Raw genomic sequence first — 25130 nt, forward strand, 5'->3', positions numbered from 1 at the left:
ATGCACACTTTTACAGCCCTTTGGGCATAGTTCCAAATTGCTCTCTAGAATGGTTGGATCAGTTCACAACTCTACCAACAATGCATTAGTGTTCCAGTTTTCCCACATCTTCTCCAACATTAGTCATTTTCCTGATTTGTCTTGTTAGCCAATCAGATAGGTGTGATGTGGTACCTCACAGTTGTTTTGGTGTGCATTTCTCTAATCAGTAGTGATTTTAGAGCATTTTTTCGTATGACTATAGATGGCTTTAATTTCTTCATCTGAAAACTGACTGTTCATATCCTTTGACCATTTATTGATTGGGTTATGACTTGCAGTATCATTATTATTGTGTTAATTTTGAACCAAGATTCACTTCTATAGCATGGATGGAATCAGAAAGGAAACCTTGATGGATGCTTATCCTGATTAACATTTATTAATATTAACGGCCTGTTAAGGTTTTTAAAACACTGTTCTTAAAATCTTCACTGCTGTGCAGTTTTTGACACTGTTGATCACCCTCTTCTCCTAGGTTCTCCTTCTATGTCTGACTGCTTCTCAGTTTTCCTCCTTAGATCTTCATGCAGGTCAGCCCCACTAAATACGAGTGTCCCCCAAGGCTCTGTCTTGGGCTCTCTTCTTTCCCCTCTTTACCATCTCACTTGTCAGTCTCACCAGCTCCCATTGGTTCAGTTATCATCTCTATTCATATATTTATTTAATTTAGCTCTGACCTCTTGAGCAGCCATCTCATGTCGCCACCTACCTTTTATACTTCTCAGATTCAATATGGCCAAAAGAGAGTTCATTATATTTTCCCAAAATTCTTCCCTTATTACGAATTCTCTATTACTGTTGAGGGCACCACCATTTTCCCAATCACTCAGGCTAGGAGATATCCTTGACCCTCACTCTTTCACTCTTCATAATCCAATTTGTTGTTGATGTCTGTCAATTTCACCTTTGCATCTCTGTCCCCTTATCTCAACTCCCACAGCCACCACTCTGATGCAGGATCTGATCATCTCATTCTCGGAATATTGGCAATAGCCTTTCAGTTGGCCTTCCTGGCTTAGGTTTCTCCCTACTCTCAAGTATGACCCCAGGTTTATAGGTATATAAAATGGGTATACAAATCAGTGTATACAGGTATACCTGTATATATGAATCAGTATACATGTACTCATAATAAATTATAAAATTATAAAGAAATTTATTTTAAAGCAATTCTTTGTTATTTATTTACCATTTACTAAAGACAAAAGCAAATTTGCATACTAATGAGATGGATGTGTTTGTTTATTTTTATATGAAGAATTAAATCATGGCAGAATATACTGTGGGACATAGAGTATCTTCAACGCTTTTCAGAGTTGATCAGTATTTTGATTTTATAATCATCAGTGCTGAGAATGCTACTTCACATAAATACATAGTGCAAAATGGCAGAAATACATTTAGGGCCATTTCAGAAATTATTGGAAATTCTGTCCTAATCCCAAGACAAAATTTGTTTAACAATTTTGTATGTACAGTAAAAACACTGCAATTCATAACATACAATAGTCTTGAATCTGAGCCGAGGTGTTTGTGTGGCGTTACGGCGTTAGTGTGCGTGTTGTGTGTTTAGAACCCAGGCTGCAGTGAAGTTGCATGATGCAACACAGGCAAGTGCTGCCAGAAACACCTCAGATTCATTATGTGTTTGATTTTGAATTGATTTTTGGTCATTGCACGTTCAGAAACCTTTTACTGTTGCCACATTTTTCACGATCCCCACATTCAGTTACACAACCCTATATGGGGTTGCAGTCCACAGTTCAAGAAGCAGTGCTCCAGCATACTTCCACTTAGTTGCCAAAGTGGTTTTCCTACAATGTTTTGTTCAGTTCTGTTTTTGACCTTTTATTCATCTTTGTGTTAAACTTACCCAGAACCAAAGGGGGAATTTTAAATGTCCTACCATTATTATATTACCATGTATGTATTCTTATAGTTCAGTTAATGTTTCCTTTGTGGGTTTAAGTGCTAAGGCATTTAGAGCATTTAAGTTTTTTTTTAAATTTATTTTATTAATTTATTTTGATTTATCAACAATCACTTCCATATGCTTTTGAGCTTAAAATTTTTCTCCCTCTTCTTCCCCACCACCCTCCTGATACAGGCTATACATTTACATTCCTATTAAATATATTTTCACATTAGTGATGTAAGTAAAAATTAAAACCAATATGAGGAACTATCAGAAAGAGGAAACAAAAGTCAACAGAAGAGAAAAAAAATAGCAATTCAACTTCCATAGTTCTTTCTTTGGATTTGGATAGCATTTTCCATCACAAGGCCTCTGGAGATGTCTTAGATCCTTGTAATGCTGAGAAGGGTTCAGTTTAACAATATTAGTCATCACATAACGTGGCTGTTATTGTGTACAACATTCTCTTGGTTCTGTTCACTTCACTCAGCATCAGACCATACAAGTCTTCCCAGGTTTTTCTGAAGTCAGCCAGTTCATCATTTCTTGTAGCACAATAGTATTCCATTACATTCATATACCACAACTTGCTCAGCCATTCCCCAATTGATGGGCATCCTCTCGATTTCCAATTCTTTGCCACCACAAAAACAGCTGCTATGAATATTTTTGTACATGTGGGTCCTTTTCCAGTTTGTATGATCTCTTTGGGATATAGCCCTAGAAGGAGCATTTAAGTTTAATATTGATATTTTTTGTTTATGTTTATCTTTCTTTTGTATTTTGAGTGTTTTTGCTTTATCTGATGGCATGATTTCAACTCCTGCTTTTTTGATTCATCTAATGCATAATAAATTTTTTTAGTTGCTCATTTTTACTTTGTGTGTATCTTATTTGTTTAATATATTTCTTGTGGCAAGAGATTATGGAGTTTTGTTTTCTTACCCTGTCACTCTCTTTCATTTTATTGTATCATTTAATCCTTCACATTTAAAGTTGAGAGTTGGGTTAATATTCTTCTCCATTTTTTGATAATATTATCTTGTGGGTTTTTTTCCTCCAAATTAGGATTTTCCCTTCTTTCACTATAAATACAAAATCTTCAGTTGTTTTAGTTTAATCTATTTTAGATTAGCCTTATTCCCACTGGCTGCTTTCCCTTTACCCTCAAGACAACTCCGCCCATCTGTTACAACTTGCCCTGGTTTCGGAGCTTAGTTCATTTTGTTCATTTCTCTTTATTGCTTTTATCGAGTTATTTAATTCTTCCTCTCTTTTTTCCCCCTCTTAGTTAAGTAGTTAAGTAAAATCCCCTCTCTCCTCTTCACTTTGTTTTTTTTATTAGTTTCTTAATTCATTTTCTGTGCCTTTTTCTAAAAACAAATTCTTTCCCTCATTCTCTTAATTATTTATCTTTCCTTTCCATCTCTGCTAGACTTTTATTCTTTGACTCATGGTCTTTGTACTTTAGTCTTTTATTCTCTGCCTTTCTCATGAAATTAAAGCTTTTAAGCTACCTATCTATTCCTTCTAAACAGTTTCTATTATTATGTTGTACATCCTTCTTCAGCCCCCTTTATGTCTGGTGTATTTCACTCTTGGAAATAACAATTTTTGTAGATGATAGAGAGGATATTGCCCTGTGATAGTATTCTTCCTATGTCTCTTATTGTGCAAATCATTATTGACCTTTGTGCTCTGCTTGTTAATTTTTTTTTCCTATTTGCCTCAAAATCTCTTCCCTGTGACCATGCCCTCCCACTCTTCTGGGTATCATTTCCGCCCTCTTCCCTCCCACCCTGAGTTGATTTCTCTTCTTTTGAGACAGTATTATTGCAGCATCAAATCCCTGCAAATCATACTCATTGTAAGGCCCCAATATCCCTCTCTGTATTACCTCTCTTATCCCATGTGTGCATTCATCAGTGGTGCCCCCTCCCACCACTGAAACCTGATTTCTCCCTTTTTCTATCTCCATCTTTGTCTCCTCACCCATTTTCCTTTAGGTTCTCTTCTTCCTGAGAGATTACAGAGTTTTTTTCCCTTCCCTTCCTTAACCTTTGACTTTATTAGAGTATATCACATGTTGCCCTCTATTTTCTAAATCCCCTGCCCCCTTTTAGGTGCCCTTCCATTTTACAATCTAATCCTCCAAGGAACATTGATTTACCTATAAGCAGTGTCATGAGGTTTAGTCCATAATGTTTCAATCCTGTTTTTCCACCATTTCTAAATTTGCCTTCTACTTTCACCCTTGTCTCCTCTTGTATATTTAGAAAAAAATATCTCTTAATGGTCTCTTTGTTATCATTTAGTGTTGTTGTCATCCTTGGTTGCTGTATTTGTTTACCCTTCTTGTATTTCTGTTGTCTGGAGTGTTTGAGAAGCAAATAATTTCTTCAGGTCTGGTTTCTTTCTAGGAATGTTTTGAATGCCTCTTTTTATATTAAATATGCATCTTTTTTTCATTAGTGATTAGGCTCAGATTTGCAGGGTAGGTCATCTTGAGCTGCTTTTTGAGTTCGCTTGTTCTTTGGAACACATTATTCCATTCCCTCATATGTTTTCCCATGGGTATGGAATAGTTTTGTGTTGTTCAGATTTCCTTTCCTCTATATTTGACTTTCTTTTTCCTGGTCACCACTTTTGAGGTTATCTTTTTCCTTTTGTGGAATTGAAAAATACTGAGGAACTCATCAGTCTGAATAAATTAATGTTTCAAGTGACAAAATATCCAGGGCAATGAAATTTCTCATGGTAGTAAAAGTACATTTCAAATATTCTCAAGCTTATCTTTGAGAGTGGCATTTTAGAAATGGAAAGGGGAGAATGTAAGATCACAGATTTAGAGCTGGAAAGGACCTTTCTTAGAGACCATCTAGTACAACTGGCTCATTTTGTAGATGCTGATACTGAAACTGGTAGAGGTTAAATGACTTGCCCAAGGCAACGCACAAAGTGGCTGATCTGGAATTTGAACACAGAATCAGTGCTGACTCCTATGGCTGCTGTCTTTCTACTTTACCACACTACCTCATCTTTTAAGAACCTCTCCATCTTCTTACTTGAATTCAATAACTTACTTTTGTCTAGATCCCTCTGTTCTGATCAGCATTTCCATTAAGATTTGCGTGTGTGTGTGTATAAGAAATACTTTATATTCTTCCTAAAAATGGATTCCAATTTCCTTCATGAATATTTGAAGTTTCTTTAAATACCAAGCATTAAAGGTAAGCTCCTTTGCATTCTTAAAAAAAATGACAGAGAAAAGCATATTGTCGTTGGCACATTTTATTAGATTGATGTGAACAGCTTTCTTAGCCAAATGAATGAAATGCAGATGTTTTCTTCCTCTTTACAAACTTTCTGGGCAAGTCCATATACTTTCATGTATCATGTAGCAGCACACATAAAAGAAAATTTATCTATAATGTCCTAGATATCACAGAATGTCACCCCAGAGAACAGCCTTGAAGATGGATGCATGTCCAGTATCTCAAAATCTATAACAATTTAATATGCAGTTAGGAAAAACATGTTTAGTCTCTAAGATAGAATAAGGATTCTTACTAGAATAAGGAAAAGGTGGTACAAAAATATGTGCAGATCTGTAAATTTTAAAATGTTTTCCCTGTAGCATCTTAATGTTACTATCTAGTATAATCAGTTTTGGTGCATCTGCTCGATTTGAATTGTCCTAAATGACCTTCATTCCTTACAATATTGAATAATTATAAATTGTAAAATTTTCTCATCTCACAAAAGTATTTTTTTGCTGCTTTAATTTAAGTTAATATGGGGTCACTCACTATTCTAATTACCCTTCTTGTAAGACATGGGAAGTAGATGGGAAATTTTTCAGGCATTAAAGTGTAGAAAAAAATGAAAATAATTTCTTATCAAATTCCTTACCCAATTTAGGTGTGTCTGTTATTTGTTTGTCTTATGTATATGATGTATAGTCACAAAACCCTTTGCTGAATTTATTCCTTATTGTCAGCCTCTAATGAGATTCTTTAAAAGCTTCTGAATTTCACTTTATCATGCCATAGGAATTTTATCTGAACGATGTTGTATGTTTTTTTAGACTCAAAATCGCATGAAGTTGATGGCTGACAACTATGAGGATGACCACTTCAAATCTTCTCATTCCAGCCAAACCAACCACAAACCCTCCCCAGACCAGGTATTCCTTCTCTTGTCATTCTTTCAGATGTCTGAAATGTGTGGGATGTAATTTACGTCTGCGTGTAGAATCTTCATTCTGAAATGATGTTAGAAAAATGAATCATTAACTTCCTGAAAACCATTCCCTAGTTATTTTCATACACAAACTCTCTGTGTGGTAAGATGGTGATTTTGAACCTTAAAAAAAAATTGGCTACTCAAAAGTTTTGATAATAGTAACAAACTCTTCTAGGAATTTTTAATACTTGAGAAGTTCCTTCTTTATCCTCCTTCAGAAACATACCATGGGTCTACAGTTGTCCTACTTTTTCCCATGAAAGAAACTGTGTCCTATGAGTAAAACTACTGAAACTACTTCCTTGTAAGGTCAGTGGAGGGCATAAAAGGAAGTTTAAAAAAAACCCAACAAATTATCTCTTTGGCATGGTGGAAATATATATATCGCATAGTATCCCAGGCCACATAGGTGACAAATGGAAATAAGAGGGCTGGGAAAATCAGTTACCTACAGAACATAAATTAAAATATGAGCTATCTTTAATTTAATTGCAGATTTCCAAATCTCTTTTCAGTGCCTCCTAGGATTAGGAACTCAAATGTGGAGTCTCTTCCATTCATTTAGAAGAGTCTTCCAGCATGAGTCATTCATTCTCAAGGCAATTCCCTACCTTCAGCTTCTCTCTATAGTGGAGACAACCATATCTGATTCTTTCTGGGGAAAAGGGAGGGTGTGAGGGATTTTTCCAGGATCTTGTAAGTGATGAATGGGGAAGAGAAGTAAAAGAATTACCTATATCCCATTCCCTAAAATCTAATTTCAACATCTCCATCATACCCAATATTGAAATATTTTGCTAAGGAAAAAATGATTAATTATATCCATGTGACTAAAAAAGTGAAGGAAAATTCCTCTGTTAGCCATGTCTACCAAGACAGCCCCTCCACTGTCTTTTAGGAGAAGAGGCAGAAGTTTTATAGATCAAAGCAGTAGCTTCTAAATCTTAAATTTCAACGAGATTGTCTAATTATAGTAGTATATCATGTACTGTGCCAGTAGAAGTTGGTCTCACACAGAGAAAGAGAGAGGGACGTTACAGTATAAATAAGCAAAAAGGAAGCCTGTCTTTAACTCCTGTTATTTTAACTCTTCATTATACTGTTCCTTTAATAAGAAAGTATACTTTTTATTCTGTTATTAAAGTTAAACCTTGAATTGCAGGTAACCCTTGGGATTAGAATATCGGATTAAATTTAAATTAAGGCAGTTTTTAATGGGGATATGGGTTAACAAAGCAAACAAACACTGGCACATGAGTTGGAGAGATAGGTACCATATAGGTGAAGGAAAGGGTACATGAAACAGATTGGGAGCAAGCAGCCTAATTCACAGTTTTGCCTAGAACAGCTTTATGATAGAAACTTCCTCTCTTAAAGGTAACAGAGTGGAATGTATAAATCCTAACATATACATACTAGAAAGAAGTGCATTTCTTGAACGAAATAGCAAAGAGTGAACATTTAGAAAAAATTGATGAACAGACAATCTTACCTTATTTTTAACTGCATTTTGAGAATATAACTTTCTGAGGGAGTCTTTTTAGATTCAAAATCGCCTGAAATTTATAACTTTATCTATAAGAAAACCAGTCTCAGTGAGTCAGAAAACTGAGTGGGGTGGTGGAAAGGACAAAAATAAGGAAATTAGAATCCAGTCTTTTCTACTTTATCCTTATGTCTATGTTTTAAATACTAACCAACTCTTTTTCATTCCCATGCTGCTCTGGGGCCTTATTCCCCTTGTCATCTCTCTTCCAATAGGATGAGGAGGAGGGTATATGGGCATAGCCAATCAGATGCTCTTAGTTCAGCCATTTTGTTCAGAACGGTGAGAAACAGTTTTCCTTAATTGTAGAAAAGTTGTTTTTTACACAATCACTTGCTTCTGTGTGATTCATGAATTTCCCTTTTTTTTCACATGGTGAATGTATTGTGTTTCTGACATCCTTGTGTTTGGGTGATGGTGTTTTTCCTGTTGTGTGTTTTTATTGAGAACTTCCAGGGCATATAATTAATTTTTTCCAGCTATGATTGTTTAATAGATTATCAAATTTAGGGTCCTGGCAACATAATATATTATGACTCACACAAAACTGAAAGCAGAAAATAGACCCTGTACCATGCCATTTTCTAAATGGAATAAGTCTGGTTTGGGCTTTGGGCAAATTCTTTGTATGTGGCAATTATTCATACATGAAGTCTTTTTTTTTAAAAGCCCCCAAATTTAAAAAAGACATCCAACTAAATTCTTATTTTCATCTATAAATGAATGTCCTAAAGCCACTGACTTAGGATAACTCATTTGAATTACTGGAAGCAATAGGTTAGCCCATATGACATTTTAAAAAATTATTCTCAAGCGTCTGCCAGTATTGGGGAGAAGAGAGCAGGGATTTTTCTAAAAATCAATGCAAAGAGCTATCTTTCTCCTTTTCTAGAAAAACAGCTATGTTAAATAGCTGCCAGGACACTGTCTAATTTTTATTTCCAGGCCAAAATCTAATACAGCCTTGGCAGCATCTCCCTTTGATCTTATGCCCTGGAGGTTCCTTAGGAAATCCTTTTCTGTAACAAAAATAATAATCATGATTATAAAGTTCATATTCATTGGTGATATTATTTATTACTCCATTGGATTCACTACCTAAGCGTATTAGTGATCTCACTGTTTTTAGAATTAGTTCTTTTTGAAATGTCTTGCCTTATTAAATTGCCTAAAGTGATTAGAACACTCGTTAGGGAACACAAACAAGGATGATAAGGTAAGTTGGTGGAAATGGGTACATACTGTAGGGAAAATTTCAAATAACTTATACCTTGAAGGTATGAAAGAACATAATATAACTGATACCAATAAGCAAACTCTTCAAGGAATAGTGCAGAGCTTTCTGAGAAGGAGCTAAAGCTGGGTAAACTTACTTCCAAATGATATAAAACAGCGAGGTCAATAGAAAAGTTAAATATAGTTTATCAGTCTTTCTTTCAAAATGTAAAAACACAAAAAACAAAAAAAAATGTAAAAACAAATGACATCAATAGAAATAAAATATTTCACTTGAATCAGAGTGTTTCTGCTACATGGCATTTCTAGTCAGAGGAGCATTTATCAGTTGTGTATCCCCATACATTTGATTGAAATATGCATCAATTGTAATTCCTGCTAACCTGCCCTTTCCAAGTGTTGATATCAAATATTTTAATGTTCTAGGATTTATCCTCTTAATTCAACTAACCTGCTATATTTAGGCAGTCCCAGTTTGCCAGACCAAATTGTGCTTGACATTCCTTACAGAAGTCCACTGTAATCATCTTATCATCTACCCTTACCAGTCACCCTCACCTCTCTACCAGTTTTCCATTTCTTGCTCTGGACTCAGTAATTACATTAGTGCTATCATATTACCTTTATTCCTGGAATGAGCATGTCAGTTAACTGCCCTATGCATTACCTCACCACCCCTTTGACTTCTCACACAGTCTTTTCTGTGATAAACACTCTCCAGTATACCACAATTGCTGGCATATAGTAAACTCTTTATAAATGCTTTTCTTGTTAATTCATTGAATAGCAGCACTAAACATGAAAAATTCTCATGTCTCTTTCCAAATACTAACTAGAATTTTCATCTTTCTCTTTCCCTCTGCTAATTAGTTATATTGGACTTTACAGAATCTCAAAATTTCAGGGACCCTCAATGGCCATGTAGTTCAGCTCATATCCTCTATAAAATATTCAGCCACATGGCCATAGAACTCCTGTTTAATAGCTCCAATGAGGAGGAAGCTGTCATGTTTTGAGACAGCCCACTCCACTTTTGGACAGTTGTAATCATTAGGAAGTATTTCCTAACATCAAATTTAACTTTGCCTTTTTTTCCTGCTTTCGTCCATTTTTCTTAGTTCTGTTCTTTGAGGTCAGACAGAACCTTTTCCACCTAAACAGATCCAATATTAATAACAAACAGATTTCTATGCCATTACCTGTTTGAATAGCTTTAGACAATCAAACCCATCTACGCTACCTTTAGTCTCACTGATTACTCAAGCTGTGAATTACAAAGGAGAGTTTTATTCAGTATTTTAAAAAAAAAAAGAATTGGCTGTTAGTAGTGGCATATATACTACCAACAGGTTAGGCGAGTAGATAAGAAAGGGGAGAAATAACCAATAAAAATGACAGGAAACAAGAACTAGGAAAAAATGTTTGAAGTCAAAAGGAAATTAATGAGTGTTCCAGGGTTTGAGTTCTACTGTTCAGTACCAAGGAAAATGCAGCCAGGCATGATATAAAAATCTTTTCCTTTTGTTGCTAAGTGAACATCCTATTACCTGTAGCTAGTGGCCATTGAGATGATCTAGAGATATAGAAGGTGCCATTGACACATTGTTTCTTTGCACTTCCGTCATGCAAAAGTATCTATATAAACTAGCACCAGAACTCCCTCAAGCAAAGTATATGCCTTCTAAAAAATACAATATTCAATACTGGTTTATATATATTCTCCTGACTAAAATCTGGAAGTTGATTGCTTGCTTATTAGATCAGTGTGGCATCCAAATAGTTTTGCTTAGACAGACAGACAGATAGATAAGATAGATAGATAGATAGATAGATAGATAGATAGATAGATAGATAGATAGATAGATAGATAGATAGATAGATAGATATCAAACTCTTACTTTTCTAAGGGACTATGGAAATACTGGTAGACCCTTTCAGAAGAAGTGTTTTAATAGTGTTTTTAAGATAGTGGGGTTTTTTTACATTTTCTTTTTGTTTACACAATTTGGGTTGTTTGTCGTATCTCCTTATTACTGTTTTAAATTCCCTAAGTGTTCAACATGCTAATAACAGTGCAGTTATCAACACTGTAATGGAAGTCTCTTAAATCTCCAAGGAAACTTTCTGTGGGTAGAAGATGTCATCTAGCAAGATTGAAGAGAATAGCATATGGAAATAATGTTATTAGCTTGGAGAAAACACTTATTTCAATGAAACTTTATAAATCTTCCCACATAATAAATATCAGGATCAGGTTTTGGAATAGAAGAGTAATCAGGGTAAAGCCTGACCCTAGATTTTGAAAAATGGGTCAGAGATAATGTTAGCAGAGAATTAATCCATACAAAGTTAGTATGAAATTAGAAAAATTTGGTAGAGTTCAGGAAATAGGAAGATCCTAACTGCAAAAGAGAAGACATTTTCTTTCCTAAAAGGGAAAATAACATTCTTTTGCTTAAAAACCATTTAACTGTAGCATCCATTGAGTTTCTGTGGTAAAGAGTATAATCCCAAGACAGCCCCATAACAAAAGACACCTAAGTGGCTTCTCTGTGAACTTTGCCCTGCTGCCACCCAGACTCAGAAGCATAGGTCGGTGGTCAGCTCTTCTAAAAACTCAGTTCCAGGAATTCATTCAGTAAATAACAAAATCAGTATTTACTCGGTACCAGCTATGTGCTCAGCACTTTGCTAGACATAGTAAAAGTTAAAAGAATATAAAACTGGGGCAGCTAGGTGGCGCAGTGGATGGAGCAGCGGCGCTGAAGTCAGGAGGACCTGAGTTCAAATCTAGCCTCAGACCAAACACTTGACACTTACTAGCTGTGTGACCCTGGGCAAGTCACTTAACCCCAATTGCCTTTTAAAAAAAAAGGGAAAAAAAAGAATATAAAACTAGTCTTCCTCCCTCAAAGGGTTCCTGCACATAAAACAGTAGTGAACAGTATTTTTTTTTTCAAATCCAGACCTCTGATTTTATACTATGACATATAATTAAAGGTTGGACCTGTGAGTTCATTGTTACAAGAACTCCTAGGTAAGGAAACTTCTGCTACCCCGCGGGTCAGCATCTTCTCTGCAATTTCTAGTCATGGAAAGTTCTGTAGCACACTGAGAGATTAAGTGCCTTGCACAGTGTCCCATGGCCACTGTGTGTCAGAGGTGAGACACCTCTGGTCTTGCTGGTTCTGGGGCTGGCTGTCCCTTCACAATGACACAGTGGTGCTCATGTCATTAAGAAATCTGGAAAAGGCTGTTCACACTACAATATAACATGAATTATATTTGACTTTAAGGAATATCAATAGTTTTCCCGAAAAGGTTAGTTATAAAAGGGATTTCTAAACAAAAATTCTTTTCTCAGTGATTTCCCTTATAAGAAATGAGAATGTTTTCCAAACAGCAAAAGTAAGGCATCTAGATAAAAGATCATAGGCTTGCCATAGCAATATGATATAAGGTAGTGAAGGGGAAGGGCGGCTAAGTGGCACAATGGATACAGTGCCGTACCTGGAGTTAGGAAGACTCACCTTCCTGAATTCAAATATGGTCTCTGACACTTACTAGCTGTGTGACTCTGGACAAGTCACTTTACCCTGTTTGCCTCAGTTTCCTCATCTGTCAAGTGAGCTGGAGAAGGAAATGGCAAACTCCTCCAGTATCTTTGCCAAGAAAATCCCAGATGGGGTCACAAAGAGTCAGATACAACTGAACAACAAAAACAATTTATACTCACCATTCCTCTCCCTGTAGCCCTGTAGGTTATCCACCTGAATTACCTATCTTAGATATGTATACTGACATACTAATACAATAAACTGGCCATTCAGCTGTATGTCATAGTCAGAACAAAAGATTTTTTTTTAAGAATAAAAGATATTTTTTATTTGTGTAGTTTTTCCTGAATGAGTTGTTAATCTCATCTCATTGGATCTCATTAAAAAAAATCCAGCAATATTCTGGAACTGAATTGTAATCAGCATGTCCATAAACAAGACACGTGCATTTTATTCTAAGAGAGAAATTATAAAGATAAAAACAGATGTATGGGTTGTTAGTTATTGATAGCCCGATTGGAATACACACACACACGCACGCGCACGTGTCCCTACATGTTTCTTTATAAATATTGCCTATGATTTTTTTCATTCCTTTTCTGTTCTCCCCTCTGTGAGGTATCCTGTAAAATGGTACCTAATGTCTCTCAACTTTACGTTACCTACAGCACAGAAATCTGTATCTACTTGGTCTGGTTCAGATCCTCATCCCAGTTTCACCATAGCTGCCTTTCTCCTTCCTCATATCAGGAATTGAAGTGCTGTGGTCCAAATGTAGTGGTTTCATTGTATGGAGTTTGAAAGCGGATTGTTATTTTTAAAAAAGCTGAAAGCTCTCTCCTGTTTCTTCTTTACTTCTTGTTTTAGTGTCACTTTCAATTACAAATATGGCTTATTTGGGTCTCACACCCAGTTTTTTATGGACTTATTTTCTCTTCCACTGTGCTCTACTATTTTAATGATAGGATACTGTTTGTAATCTCTAACCATCTTCCTTCATGGCATTTTGCAAGTGACTGTAATCCTAAACCATTGTTTCCTTTGGCTTCCACACCTCCATTTGGCAAGGAACTCAGGTGTTAGCTGGCTAAGATAGTTTCTGCGTTTTTTTTGACCTCCTCATTGTGGTAACTCTTTTACGTTGGTTTTTATAGAGTTGTAGATAATGGTAATGGTCAGCATCAATAGCTTTGCCTTTTTAAATTTTTCATCATCAACAGCTTGTTTTTAATAGATTCAGGTTGAAGCTATCACAGTTAGAAAAGGATAATGAGTTCATTTGGGACATGCTTGTGGGCTTCCTGGAAAGGCTACTTGTGGGTCTTCCAGGTAAAGATGTCCAGCCAGCAGTTGGTATGGGATAAAAGCTCAGAAGAGAAATACGGCAGTTTGTGGGACATGTCCATAGCTGATGAGATCAATGAAAGAATGTAGAGAAAGAAGACAGGAGGGCCTTGAAAGACAAATTATAGACTTGGGACTCCAAGAAAATACTCTTGATATATAGGTACGAGGCTTTGACATTTGGTTTCCTTTATTTCTTAAATCTAAACCATATTTTCAAACATAATTTTTATTATTCTTCCTTTGTTTGCCTTCACTTTTTTCTTTTACAATCAAGATTTTATTTGTTCTTTTCTTGGTTGTCAGTAAAAAGTATTATGAATAGTTTATACATTTTTAATGCAGTTGTCAAAAAAATCTAAAAATCATGTAGGTATAATCCTTTTGTAAACTATTGTTCCAGTGACTTCACAGGCCTTGGCTTCCATGTTCCTGTGACTCCTCATGAAGATCTAGTGTTTGTTTGCTGTGCCAGTTCCTAAGCTTTTTTACTTCTTAGAGGGTTAATTCTTTTACATTGCTAAGATTTCAGCAAAACAAAGTGACCCTATCAGTGTCTGTTTCTTTGTCCATTTTCCAGTTTTCAGGATCAATAGCTTATTTAAATAAGTCAGGTAATAAGTGGTAGATTAAAATGCAGGTAAAATACATTTAACATTTTTAGCATAAAAATGAGTCCTCAGCTTTTCAGATGAAAAGGTTTTTGCAAGATCTCAAGAAACTTATTTTGATCTCAGTAAAAATGTACTTTTGTTTCATGTAAACTGACAAAAATCATGCTGGTGAAGTTTTCATTTGAATAATCCCATTGCCAAAAACTGAAGAAGCAGTTTTATGTAGGAAACAATTATAGCCAAAAAACACACAGGATAGATAGGAAAGACAGGCAATTGAAATATTAAGATCTTTAAAATTCATGGTCATAATTCCCAATTGTAATCTGTGTTATGCTTCATTTAGCAAAATCATAAAAATTGCCCATGGAATGTTATATCTATGCACAAAACAGCCGAGGCCTTCCTTTATCAATGTTCCATCAACCCTACAATAAAATATAAACTCCTTTGTATCAGTGACTGTAATCCTTCAAGCTTCGGTGGACATTATTCCTCCCACACTTTGCAGTTCATCCAAACTGGCTTCCTCTCTGTTCCTCATGCATGACATTTTAGCTCCTATCTCTGTGTTTTGCTACAGACTGTTCCCCTTGCTTTCCTCTTCTGCATCATTGAATCCCTCTTCTACTTTAAGACTCATCTCAAGTACCATCTTCTGCATAAAGCCTTTCCTGATTCTTCCCTATCAACTGCTAGTGCCCCCATTCCAAACTGCCTTCTTTTTAACTACTTTGCATACTTTTATATTTGCTGGCTTTATATTTATGCTGTATATCATTATACATATGTATGTGTTATCTCTGCCACTAGAATTCGCTCCTTGCATATAAGAATTGTTTCCTTCTTTATCCTAGTATCCCCAGCATGTAGCACATTTCCTGGCACATAGTAGATTGAATACATTAGTTCTTTTGTTATAGGTTAAAGATCTAGTTAATATACCAACAAGTAAGTTAGTCTTTTTAGATGGTCTGAAACTCTATGATTCCTAGCACCTACAGCCCCTTTGTAGTACTGTACATATCACAATCATGGCAAAAACATGAGGTGAGCACTTTGACCTGAGAGCCATTTTTTTTTCATATTTTGTTGCCAAATCCTATCCAACCTACTCTATTTTTAGCTATTTTTATTTTCATATATTAAGTTCAACTTGCTACCAGTTTCATACTTGAAACCTTTTTGTCTTGGTAGAATCTAGCAGAACTTTTTGCTTTGCTGGCATAGACTTCAAAAACCCAAAGTAAACATATATTATCTTTGACTACATTAAGAGAGACATAGTGTCCAGAAAAAAGTAATGGTTTCCTTAGCGTACTGTCCAGAAGTAAAATAGTCTGCTTCTAAAGGTAGTAGGCTCCATCTCACTAGAAGTTTTCCGGCAAAGACTGGATGGTCATGTGTCACATAAATGATAAAGAGCATCCTTTTCCAAGAATCTTTCATTTCTCTTTAGGCTCCATTCTTGATTCTCTGGAGTTCTTTCTCCATCATAATCCAATATCCCTCTCACTCAGGGAAGATTACTCTACCCCTGGGAGGCTTTCTCTGATTGGTGAGGTCTTCCCAGAATCTCCATGCTAAGGAATGTGCCCAGATCAATTATGTCCACTCCTTCATTCCTCTCTGGGCTCTGCTTTTGATTCTCTGGATGCAATTTCCACAATTCTCCACCATATTATGTTTTGAATGTTGCAGTAGTTATGGAGTATGTCTTATGCACAGTCCAAATAGAAGAGGTCCTCCAAATGCTTCTGAGGTGCTGATGACATTGTGCTGATTACATTAAGCCACAATATAGTATAGGCCCTCTCCAATAAGATGAGTAACTGTCAAGAAACTGAACTATTTAAGTTATGCAGGAAAAATGCAAGTGGTTGAAGCATATGTACTGCCCAGATGTTGATATATAGTAGAGTGAGAAGCCAGTACACACATATCTTTGACAAGGATTTCAGATGGGCAGTGATCTGGACCTGCATCTGAAGATGAGAAAAACCATAGGTTGATTGCATTTAGGCATTTGCATGTTATTGTTAGTAATCCCAAATTTGCCCTCATGCAAAACCTCATCTTTTTAATAGCACTATTTTCCCAGTGATTCTTTATGGCTGCCAGTCATAGAATACCACAATCTATAGTGAATCAGAAGTGCAAGTAACATAAAAGATGATGGAGACATGCATGGTGGACTCTACAACATATCACCAACAATGAATTGCATGCTAGAAGTGGTCCCGAAATATATATTGCCAAGGAAATGTATTATTGGAAAAGGAGAATGAGTTAGTCTCAAATGCAAATGAAAATATGTAGACAACCCAAGTGCCAGAATCATACATGTAGAATATTGAAACACCTGGAGGAAAGCCTTCAGCCTATTTGATACGTTCTCCATGGAAGATGTGGCCACGAATGGGATGAGAATGTGTGGATATGTTTGATCTGTTGATGGAAATAGCCACATTGATGAGATCATAAAGGCACTGAAGTATTGAGAAGAACTAGGGATAGTGAACTACTCAGAGTAACAGCAATGTTCCAGTACAACTTGTCAAGGAAAGTAAGAGTAAGACGATAGAGCTCATCTATGTCAATATTAAAGCACAAGAGGTAACCAGGTAGAACAGTGGATAGAGTACCAGCCCCAGAAGTCAGGAGGACCCAAGTTCAAATTCAACCTCAGACACTTAGTAGCTGTGTGACCCTGGGCAGGTCACTTAACCTTGATTGTCTTAAAATTTTAAAACACAAACAGCTCCCTTTTTTAAAAATAGCGCTTATTTTTTAACTTTGGAAGCCAAGTACATTGTTACTGTTAAGATGGGATTTTGCATCTTTTCCCCTTTGCAGACTTCTTGATGATAGGGGTTATTTAATTTGAATCTCAGCCTCTTCTCTGAAACTTTAAGCACTCTAGTTTGGGAGGTGAGTTTGTGAGCCATCATCTGTAAAATAGTTAGCATTTTTTGGCAGCTGTTGTGGATGGCTTTCTTTGATTCCTCTCTTCTCTCAAGTTCTTCGCCACCTGTACAAAGCAGAGCATAGAAGTCATCTCGAAGCCCTAGCAATCTCTTGTTGGAGCAAAGTTTGAAACGGAATGAATTTGTTACGATGCGGCATGCACTTGTGCTAGGCTTAGGGAATACAGGGGAGACAACCTTTACATATGTAGATGTAGACAAAATAGCTGCAAATAGATATGAAGTAATTTGGGGGAAGGGCAGCCATATGGTACCTAGAGGGCCAGGTCTGGCCTCAGGAAGACTCTTTCATGAGCAAGTCCCTTAACCCGGTCGGCCTCAGTTCTCTCATCTGTAAAATCAGCTGGAGAAGGAAATGGCAAACCACTCGAGTATCTTTGCCGAGAAAACCCCAGAATGGGATCACAAAGAGTCAGATGTGACTAAACAACAATAACTTGAGGAAAAGGCACTAATAGTTGGGGAGATCTGTAAAAACTTCATATAGAGAAGTTGGTGTTAAAACTGAGCCTTGAAGGAAACTAGGGATTCTAAGAGAAAGAGGTGAGGAGTGTGTAAATTCCAGGCATGGAAAATAGCCAATTCTAAGGCATAGACATGAGAGATTCAGTGTTTAGTTAGAAGGCCTGTTTAGATCAAGGTAAGTTAGAGCTAGGTTCTGAAGGGCAAATGAAGATTTAATCCTTCAACTCTAATAAGGTGCCACTACAGTTTATTGCTCTCTAGGAAAATCACTTTGGTAGCTAATTAGTGGGTGTATTTAAGTGAAGAGAGACTTGAATCAGGGAAAACAATTAGGAGGGGCCTGGACAGTGCTTGTTAGAGTAGGCATTTATTAATTGCTTCTTGACTTGACTGAACTAGGTTAGTAACTGTGAATGAAGATATGTTGTGAAAATAAAAATTATAAAAATTGGCACTAATTAGACAGATAAGGTAAGTGATTTGAGGATAACATTAAAGTTGCAAGTTTGAGTAACTGATGGTAGTGCCCTTAATATAAATAGGGTAGTTCACAAAAGAGTTGGGATTGGGGAAAAGATGAGTTTTGTATTGGACCTGTGGAGTTTCAGGTGCTTGTGGAATATCCAGTTGAAAAGTACTATCTATATAGCATAATGATTGATTGCTTGTCTGGCTGCTTACCCTTATCTACTCTCATATTAGGCAATAGGTTAGTCACTAACTCGAAAAACTTAGTTTGTTAGCAGTGGATTTGCATACTTCTGGAAGTAATGGTTGAATGGGTCCTATTTCAGTCCATGGTTACAGACAGCCATGTTTTTCTTTCTGGCACAAAAGAATGGATACTCTTTCCTCATTAAATTTCATTATTAGGTGCTGAGATACTGCAGTAGCTCCTGCCAGAGAACTGTTGAAGTAAATAAAATTTTTAATTGAGATGATAAAGCACAGATAACCTAAATTAATTTAATTCTACTGTTAACTAACATGAGAGCAAGTAAGGGCAGGCAGCCAGATGAGCAGCTGTGCTTTCCTAGAAGGTACAAGCTATAATTAGTATGAGACACCAGGATATAGTAGTTCCAGTTCATAGGAGCCTACTCACAGCTAAACTAACTCCCACTGTGTGCAAGTGTGCTTAAAGCAACAGCTGACTGTACTTATCACTATCATACTTAACCACTGGAATACAACTTTGCACATATTAGGTACTTAAATAGTTACTGAATTTATGAATTAGTGAACAGGGTTTTGTAAATAAGAGCCGAAGAATGTTGGAGACATTGAAATGTCTACAGTGCGTACAGAACTTTGAACCCAGATAATAATATGAATCAACTTCATGATGGCTTTGTAGAGAAGCAGCTGATTAGAAGAGTGAATTGTTATTAGAGAAGTGATGGAGTATTTTAGACTAACAGGTAAAAAGTCATATTATATGGATGAACAATACAGGCCAGTTGTTCATCTGATCCAGGGAAAGCTTTCTTTTCCTATCAGCATCACTACCACATTCAGGATTGTAAGTTGTCAACACTCACATTGGCAATTATGTCTGAAGAACCCCCAACAGGCATGTGATACACGCAGGGTATTTTCATTTGGTTGAGTTAACTTGAAGTTTGGTAAGAGCAGTTGCTCCTCCTGGTTGTTGTTATGTTCTCTGGTGCCAAAAGGAACAAAGGCTAGAAAGAAAATGAAGGGAAAATAAACATTAATAGAAATAAGATGATGGCTATTCTTAATGGGGGAAGGAGTGAGAAAAAGAAATATTACACTCTAAGTAGAAATCAGGAGCTTACGTCTATGCACACACTTTTCCCTTCCCTCCTATCCCTGTTTTTCAAGTGTAGGATTTTTCTATTTCATCTTCACCTGGAGTATTAATGAGGTTAATTTGCTAACTTAAGCATTCTAATGAATTGAGCACTATGTGGAGTATTTAAGAATAGAGGTCTTTGACTTCTAAGCACTTACAAATTAAAGAGTATTTAAGTTGAGAATAAAAGTTAACAACCATGACTAAAAGGTTACTTTGGTTTCATTTTTAAAGTATCAGCATATTTTTAAAAATGTGTTGGTGTTTTACATTTCTTTCTTTAGAAAGTACAAATATGAAATGCACCTTATCAGCATGCTTTAATGGAGATTATTCTGGAATCAGAAATACCTGGGTTCAAATCTGACCTCAGGTGCTGTCCCTGGCCAAATCACTTCACATCTCCCTGCCCCGGTTTCCCCATCTGTAAAATGAGAAGGTTGAACTCAATGGCCTCTAAGATCCCTTTTATCTCTAAATCTGTGATCATTAAGCAAAAGCTGAATGGCTGAATAATGGGAAAAAGTACAACCAAATTCTGCCCACAACTGAGTTCTGATTGAAAAATCCAAGAAAAGATCACAGTAAATCGTTTTTCCAGCCAGAGTTGTCATAGGAAGACAGTGAAGTCCATATATAGTGGGGGACTGGATGTAGCCACAATGGTTGCACAAGAGTATTCCAGCAAGCAGGAAATGAGGGCACCGTGGCAAGAAGAGATCCCAGATAAGCAGAGGATCCTAGACTTGCACAAGGTACAAGAACAAGTGCCATTGGGCACCTTTGTCACTCAGTGCCCAGTTCCAGGTCACAGGGAACAGTGAGGCAGGGATCTGTGCTGAGGAATGTGGATCCAGGTGGGGAGTAATTATGGGTGCTACAGAGTGGGGAACAAGTTGAGAAGCAAAAAACAATTAGGAAGCTCTGGGTGGGAGCAAACCAGAATGGGAAAAGAGGCTTTTTGGTTCCATCCTCTAGACCAAAGGGAATCTATAGTTTCATTACTCTCAACCTGTAGAGCTTTTTTGTCTGATAGTGGTTGATAACAGCAGTCTGATGGAACTCCAGCCAGAGGCAAGTGCACAGTAGTGTTGCTCAGATCCAAACACAGGTCAGAAACTAGTAGCACGGAGACCATAAGAGCAGGGATCATTTTGCCATTTTATTCAACAGGGGAATGTGGGGTTTTAAAGAAGGGGGGAAAAAAGGGTAAAAACCTGTGATTGGGTGCCAGGTAAAGAAAACAGAAGAGAGGCCAAGGCACAGAAGCAGATTATATCTTAGAACATTTATGCTGAGTATACAACTTTTCTTTCACCACTCTCTTCTTTATAAAGAGGGGATGAAAAACTAAGAGAAGATACTGGTATGAGAGAAGATGGTGGAGGGAAACTTTTTTTCTTGTTGATTTTTTTGGTTGGATTAATTTAGGTTTGAAAGGGGTAACTTGAGGTCCCTCATTATTATGATTTTACTATTTCTCCCTATAAACTCATTTAACTTTTCTCTTAAGTGTCAGGATGATTTGGCATTTGGTGCTTATCTACTTAGTACTGATATTAATTCAATGCCTATGGTACCTCTCAGGGAAAAAATGGTAATTTCTCTGTTTATCTTTTACTATAGTCTGTTTTTGTTGTTGCTTTGTCTGAGATCATGGTTGCTACCCTTGGTTTTTTACTTTACCTAAGCATAAGAGGTTTTGTCCCAGCCTTTTATTTTAATTCTATGTGCATTTTTCTTTTTCATTTGCATTTCTTATAAACAACATATTGTTGAATTTGGCTTTCACATCCATTCTGTGATACTTTTCTGTTTTATGAGTGAGGTCATCCCACTGACACTGACTAATTATTGTTGATTGTAAATTGCTTAACACAGTGCCTGGTACGTAATAGGCACTTAATAAATACTTATTCCCTTCTCTTTCCCCCACTCTACAGCCCAGCCAAACTGGCCTTCCCTCTACGCCTCATATAAACATCTCCCTTCTCCATGGCTTTGCACTGCCTTTTCCCCATATCTGTAGTGTATTCCCTCTCATTTCCACCTCATAGAATTCCCCTTTTATTTCAAGACACAGATCAGGTACCACCTTCTACACAAAGTTTTCCTGATTCCCCCAACTATTAGTGCCGTCCTTCCCTGACTACCTGTATCTCATGCTACGTTTACTCTGTATTCTCTATGTACTCATATGTACAACTACACACACACACACACACACTCACTCACTCACTCACTCTCACACACTGTCTTCCCTGATAAAATATAAACTCCTTGAGAGGAGAGATTATTTCAGATGCAAGTCTGATAGAAATATCCTAGAGAGGGGTGGGGAACCTGAGGCCTCAAGACCACGTGTGGCCTTCTTGGTCATTAAGTTCGGCCTTTTTACTGAGCCTAAGTTCTACAGAACAAATCTTTTTATTAAGGGAATTTGTTTGGATTCAGTGAAAGGGCCACACTTCAGGACCATGCTAAAGGGCCGCATGTGGCCTCAAGGTTACAGGCTCCCCACCCTTATCCTAGAGTCTTTAAGGTATAGCAGCAAAGGATATGGTAATGCATACCTTTTAATCTAGTGACAAAATAACATAATTTTCTGATATTGAACCATTTGGCAATGCTAAAGACTTTGGTGCTGACTTTTTTTTTCTGGCTCTTCAGTAGCTATGACTTCAAAACTCATAGAAATAGTAGTCAGACTATATCACCATGGAAGCTACTTCCCAGGATATGAGCCAAAACCAGACTGGTGGTCTGGAGAGCTGCTGCCACCCCGATGGCTTATTTGCCTGTCAGTGGCAATTGGTGGTGTCAGGGTAGCTGTTGCTGTCGGTAATGGCTGAGGGCTAGACAAAGATCTGTGGAACACTGTTATTCCCAGGGGTTCTTAGGTTCAGGGAAATCTATTAGGATCTGAGGGGATGATATTGATCGGTGGTGCCAGTAGTTTGACTTGCCACATCTTTTATCTCCCTCAGGGTGCTTTGCTGCTTGAGTTAGTCTGACTTGCCATGGCTGAGAAATTAGGCTTGTTCTGCATGAGTCTAACGGACAGAATTAGGAGCAGTATATGGAAATCGAAGAGAAGTAGATATACACCTGATGTAAAAAAGCCTTACAGGGTAGAGCTATCCAAGGTTTGGATGAGCTGCCCTGGGGGGTACTAAGCCTCCTCTTATTGGATGTTGGATGGTGACTCAGGAGAGATTTAGTAGAAGGGATTCTTGTTCAGCTGTGAGTTGTAGTTGTTGGCTCTGAAGTTGCTTCCTGTTAGATTCTGATTTTGTGATGTAGCCCTGAAATCCCCTTTGTTAGATCACCTCAGCCGTAGCTTATAAAATCCCCAACTGTTTACCATCTTGGACCTCCCTATGGAAAGCTGCCGGTGCCACTAAATTGTAGCCTTACATGAAAAAGGGTTTCCAAGGCATGTATTTTTAATTGTATTGATCTGTATGGTAATACTAAACTATTAACAAGTGCCCAACAAAGCCTGGGTTGTGCTAAGTAAATTAAACTTTTCCTAGCAAAACAACTTGTTTAAATTATCGGTTGAATTTTGTGATATTTCATGGGAGTTTTTGCTCTTAAACAGAGAAAGTAGAGAAGACAGCATTCCTTATTTTTATTTTTCCCTTGAAAACCCCCAAAATTCCAGATAGTTCCTAAAATGAAAGAAATTGTTAATCTGTTGGATATATTCAGGGTATTTAAAAATTTTCAGGAAAAAAAATTGCTTTATGAATATGATTCCCTCATTGACTCTGGCAGAAATAAAGCCAGGAAAGACAACTCTGTCAGAGCAGCCAAGATCCCTCTCAGCTTTTCAGATATGAGGGGATTTCCAAGTAGTGGGAGTGGAAAATTTAAATAATGTTCTTTTGGTTAGATCAGAGTAATAATGGGGACAAAGAAGTAGCATCAGAAAGTAAAATTTTAAAGTCTGTTCAAAAGTTAAGTTGCCTATGCTGCTCAGGCATTTTTGTGGAAAAAAGTCCAAGTGGTCTTTGGTATCCACTCCTGTCATGAAGGGAGCTGAGCCCCATTTTAACATAGAACAATGGATTTTTACCAGTGCTAATTGGGACACTTCCCATATTTCTGCTGGTTAGCTAATTTCTTTTCTGTTGTTCAGAAATGTCTTTCTTTCCATTTCCAGTAGCCTATGCAGATTCTCACAAATATTCTTCCTCTTTCTAAAAGACCTGGGCTAATAACTACTCATCTCTTCCCGTCTTTTGTAGTCACCTTGCCCTTTCTCATTCTCCTCTCACTCCGTGCCTTAGTGTAAGTGTATGTACACACACACCTGAGCACCACTTGTTTTTCCCTGGCTATTTTTGCTTTTAGCAGTGGTAGAGCAGATGCCATTTGTGACTTGCCTTTCACCAAATAGCAAACAACTCCCTTTCTGATTTTATATATAGGTACTACAGTACATCTATGTATTTTTTTCCCTAATTCCAAATGGTAGCTGAACTCTCTCTTTGCTATTTCCTTCTCCACCTGATTTTACATAGGAGGAAACTGAAGCAAACATGTTAAGTGACTTGCCCAGGGTCATACAGCTAGTAGTATCCAAGGCCAGATTTGGACTCAGGAAGATGGGTCTTCCTGACTGCAGGCTGGGCACTCTATCCACTGAGCCACCTAGCTGCTCTGTGGTCACTATCTGTAGAAGTTATTCTTAGGAGGTATTTCCAGAGTCTAGTCTCTGCCTGCGTTGACTGCACATATTGTTAGATCCTGTTTCTTATTAGAAATTTACCCTGTAATTTGTGAGTTGCCTGATTTTCACTGGCTCTCTATAGTTTGGGAGAAGCTTGGGATAAATTGAGTCTTGTGTGATCTGTGATTATAACCTGTATTTGGAGTGATACCTTCATTATTAAGATACCTTTATGGTCAAAAATCCTTAAAAGTTGCTTCTGTCTGCCCTCTCACACTTCCTGCACTCCAAGTTTATTTGAAACATTTCAGTTCTTGGAGAGGGTGATACAAAAATGACATGTTGTGGGGTTTAGTGCAATTTGCACAGCAGACAAACGTGTTAGCCGCTTCCATTCTGTCTGTCTAGAAGACGTGCTTATTCCAAAATTTTTTATTGTATCTCTGCAACAAAGAATGAATGCTGCAGACTCTAGGACCAGAGAGGAGCAGAATGGAACAAGGATGATCATCACCAGTTTCCTCTGTGATTCCTCTGTGATCCCCAGTATACATAGGTTTAAGGGCATTGAGGACCTCCTTTCTTGGCGGGGCAGGCAAATTGCTGGCTTAGTAGTTTAATTTTGTTGGGGGTTTTTTTAATTCTTTTCAAAGACAGAGAATCAGCTCTTTACCCTGTTTTG

General features: G+C 37.1%; 1 protein-coding gene across 10 annotated transcripts in view; it reads left to right on the plus strand.

Moving 5' to 3' along the window:
* Positions 1 to 25130, plus strand: part of ERC1 (ELKS/RAB6-interacting/CAST family member 1) — a 342335-nt gene that overhangs the window by 276239 nt on the left and 40966 nt on the right. For 5 of the 10 annotated variants that reach the window (XM_078156089.1, XM_078156085.1, XM_078156087.1 and 2 more), the window contains 2 exons: positions 6045 to 6143; positions 7964 to 8030. In XM_078156089.1, the coding sequence (XP_078012215.1) occupies positions 6045 to 6143; positions 7964 to 7990 (126 nt within the window). In that variant the 3' untranslated portion in view covers positions 7991 to 8030. The remainder of the gene's footprint in view (positions 1 to 6044; positions 6144 to 7963; positions 8031 to 25130) is intronic. The other 5 variants (XM_021001454.2, XM_078156080.1, XM_021001457.2 and 2 more) reach the window with 1 other exon arrangement.

Source organism: Phascolarctos cinereus, unplaced genomic scaffold (genome assembly GCF_003287225.1).
Source record: "Phascolarctos cinereus isolate Bilbo 61053 unplaced genomic scaffold, phaCin_HiC Scaffold_1;HRSCAF=81, whole genome shotgun sequence".
Lineage (NCBI taxonomy): Eukaryota > Metazoa > Chordata > Mammalia > Diprotodontia > Phascolarctidae > Phascolarctos > Phascolarctos cinereus.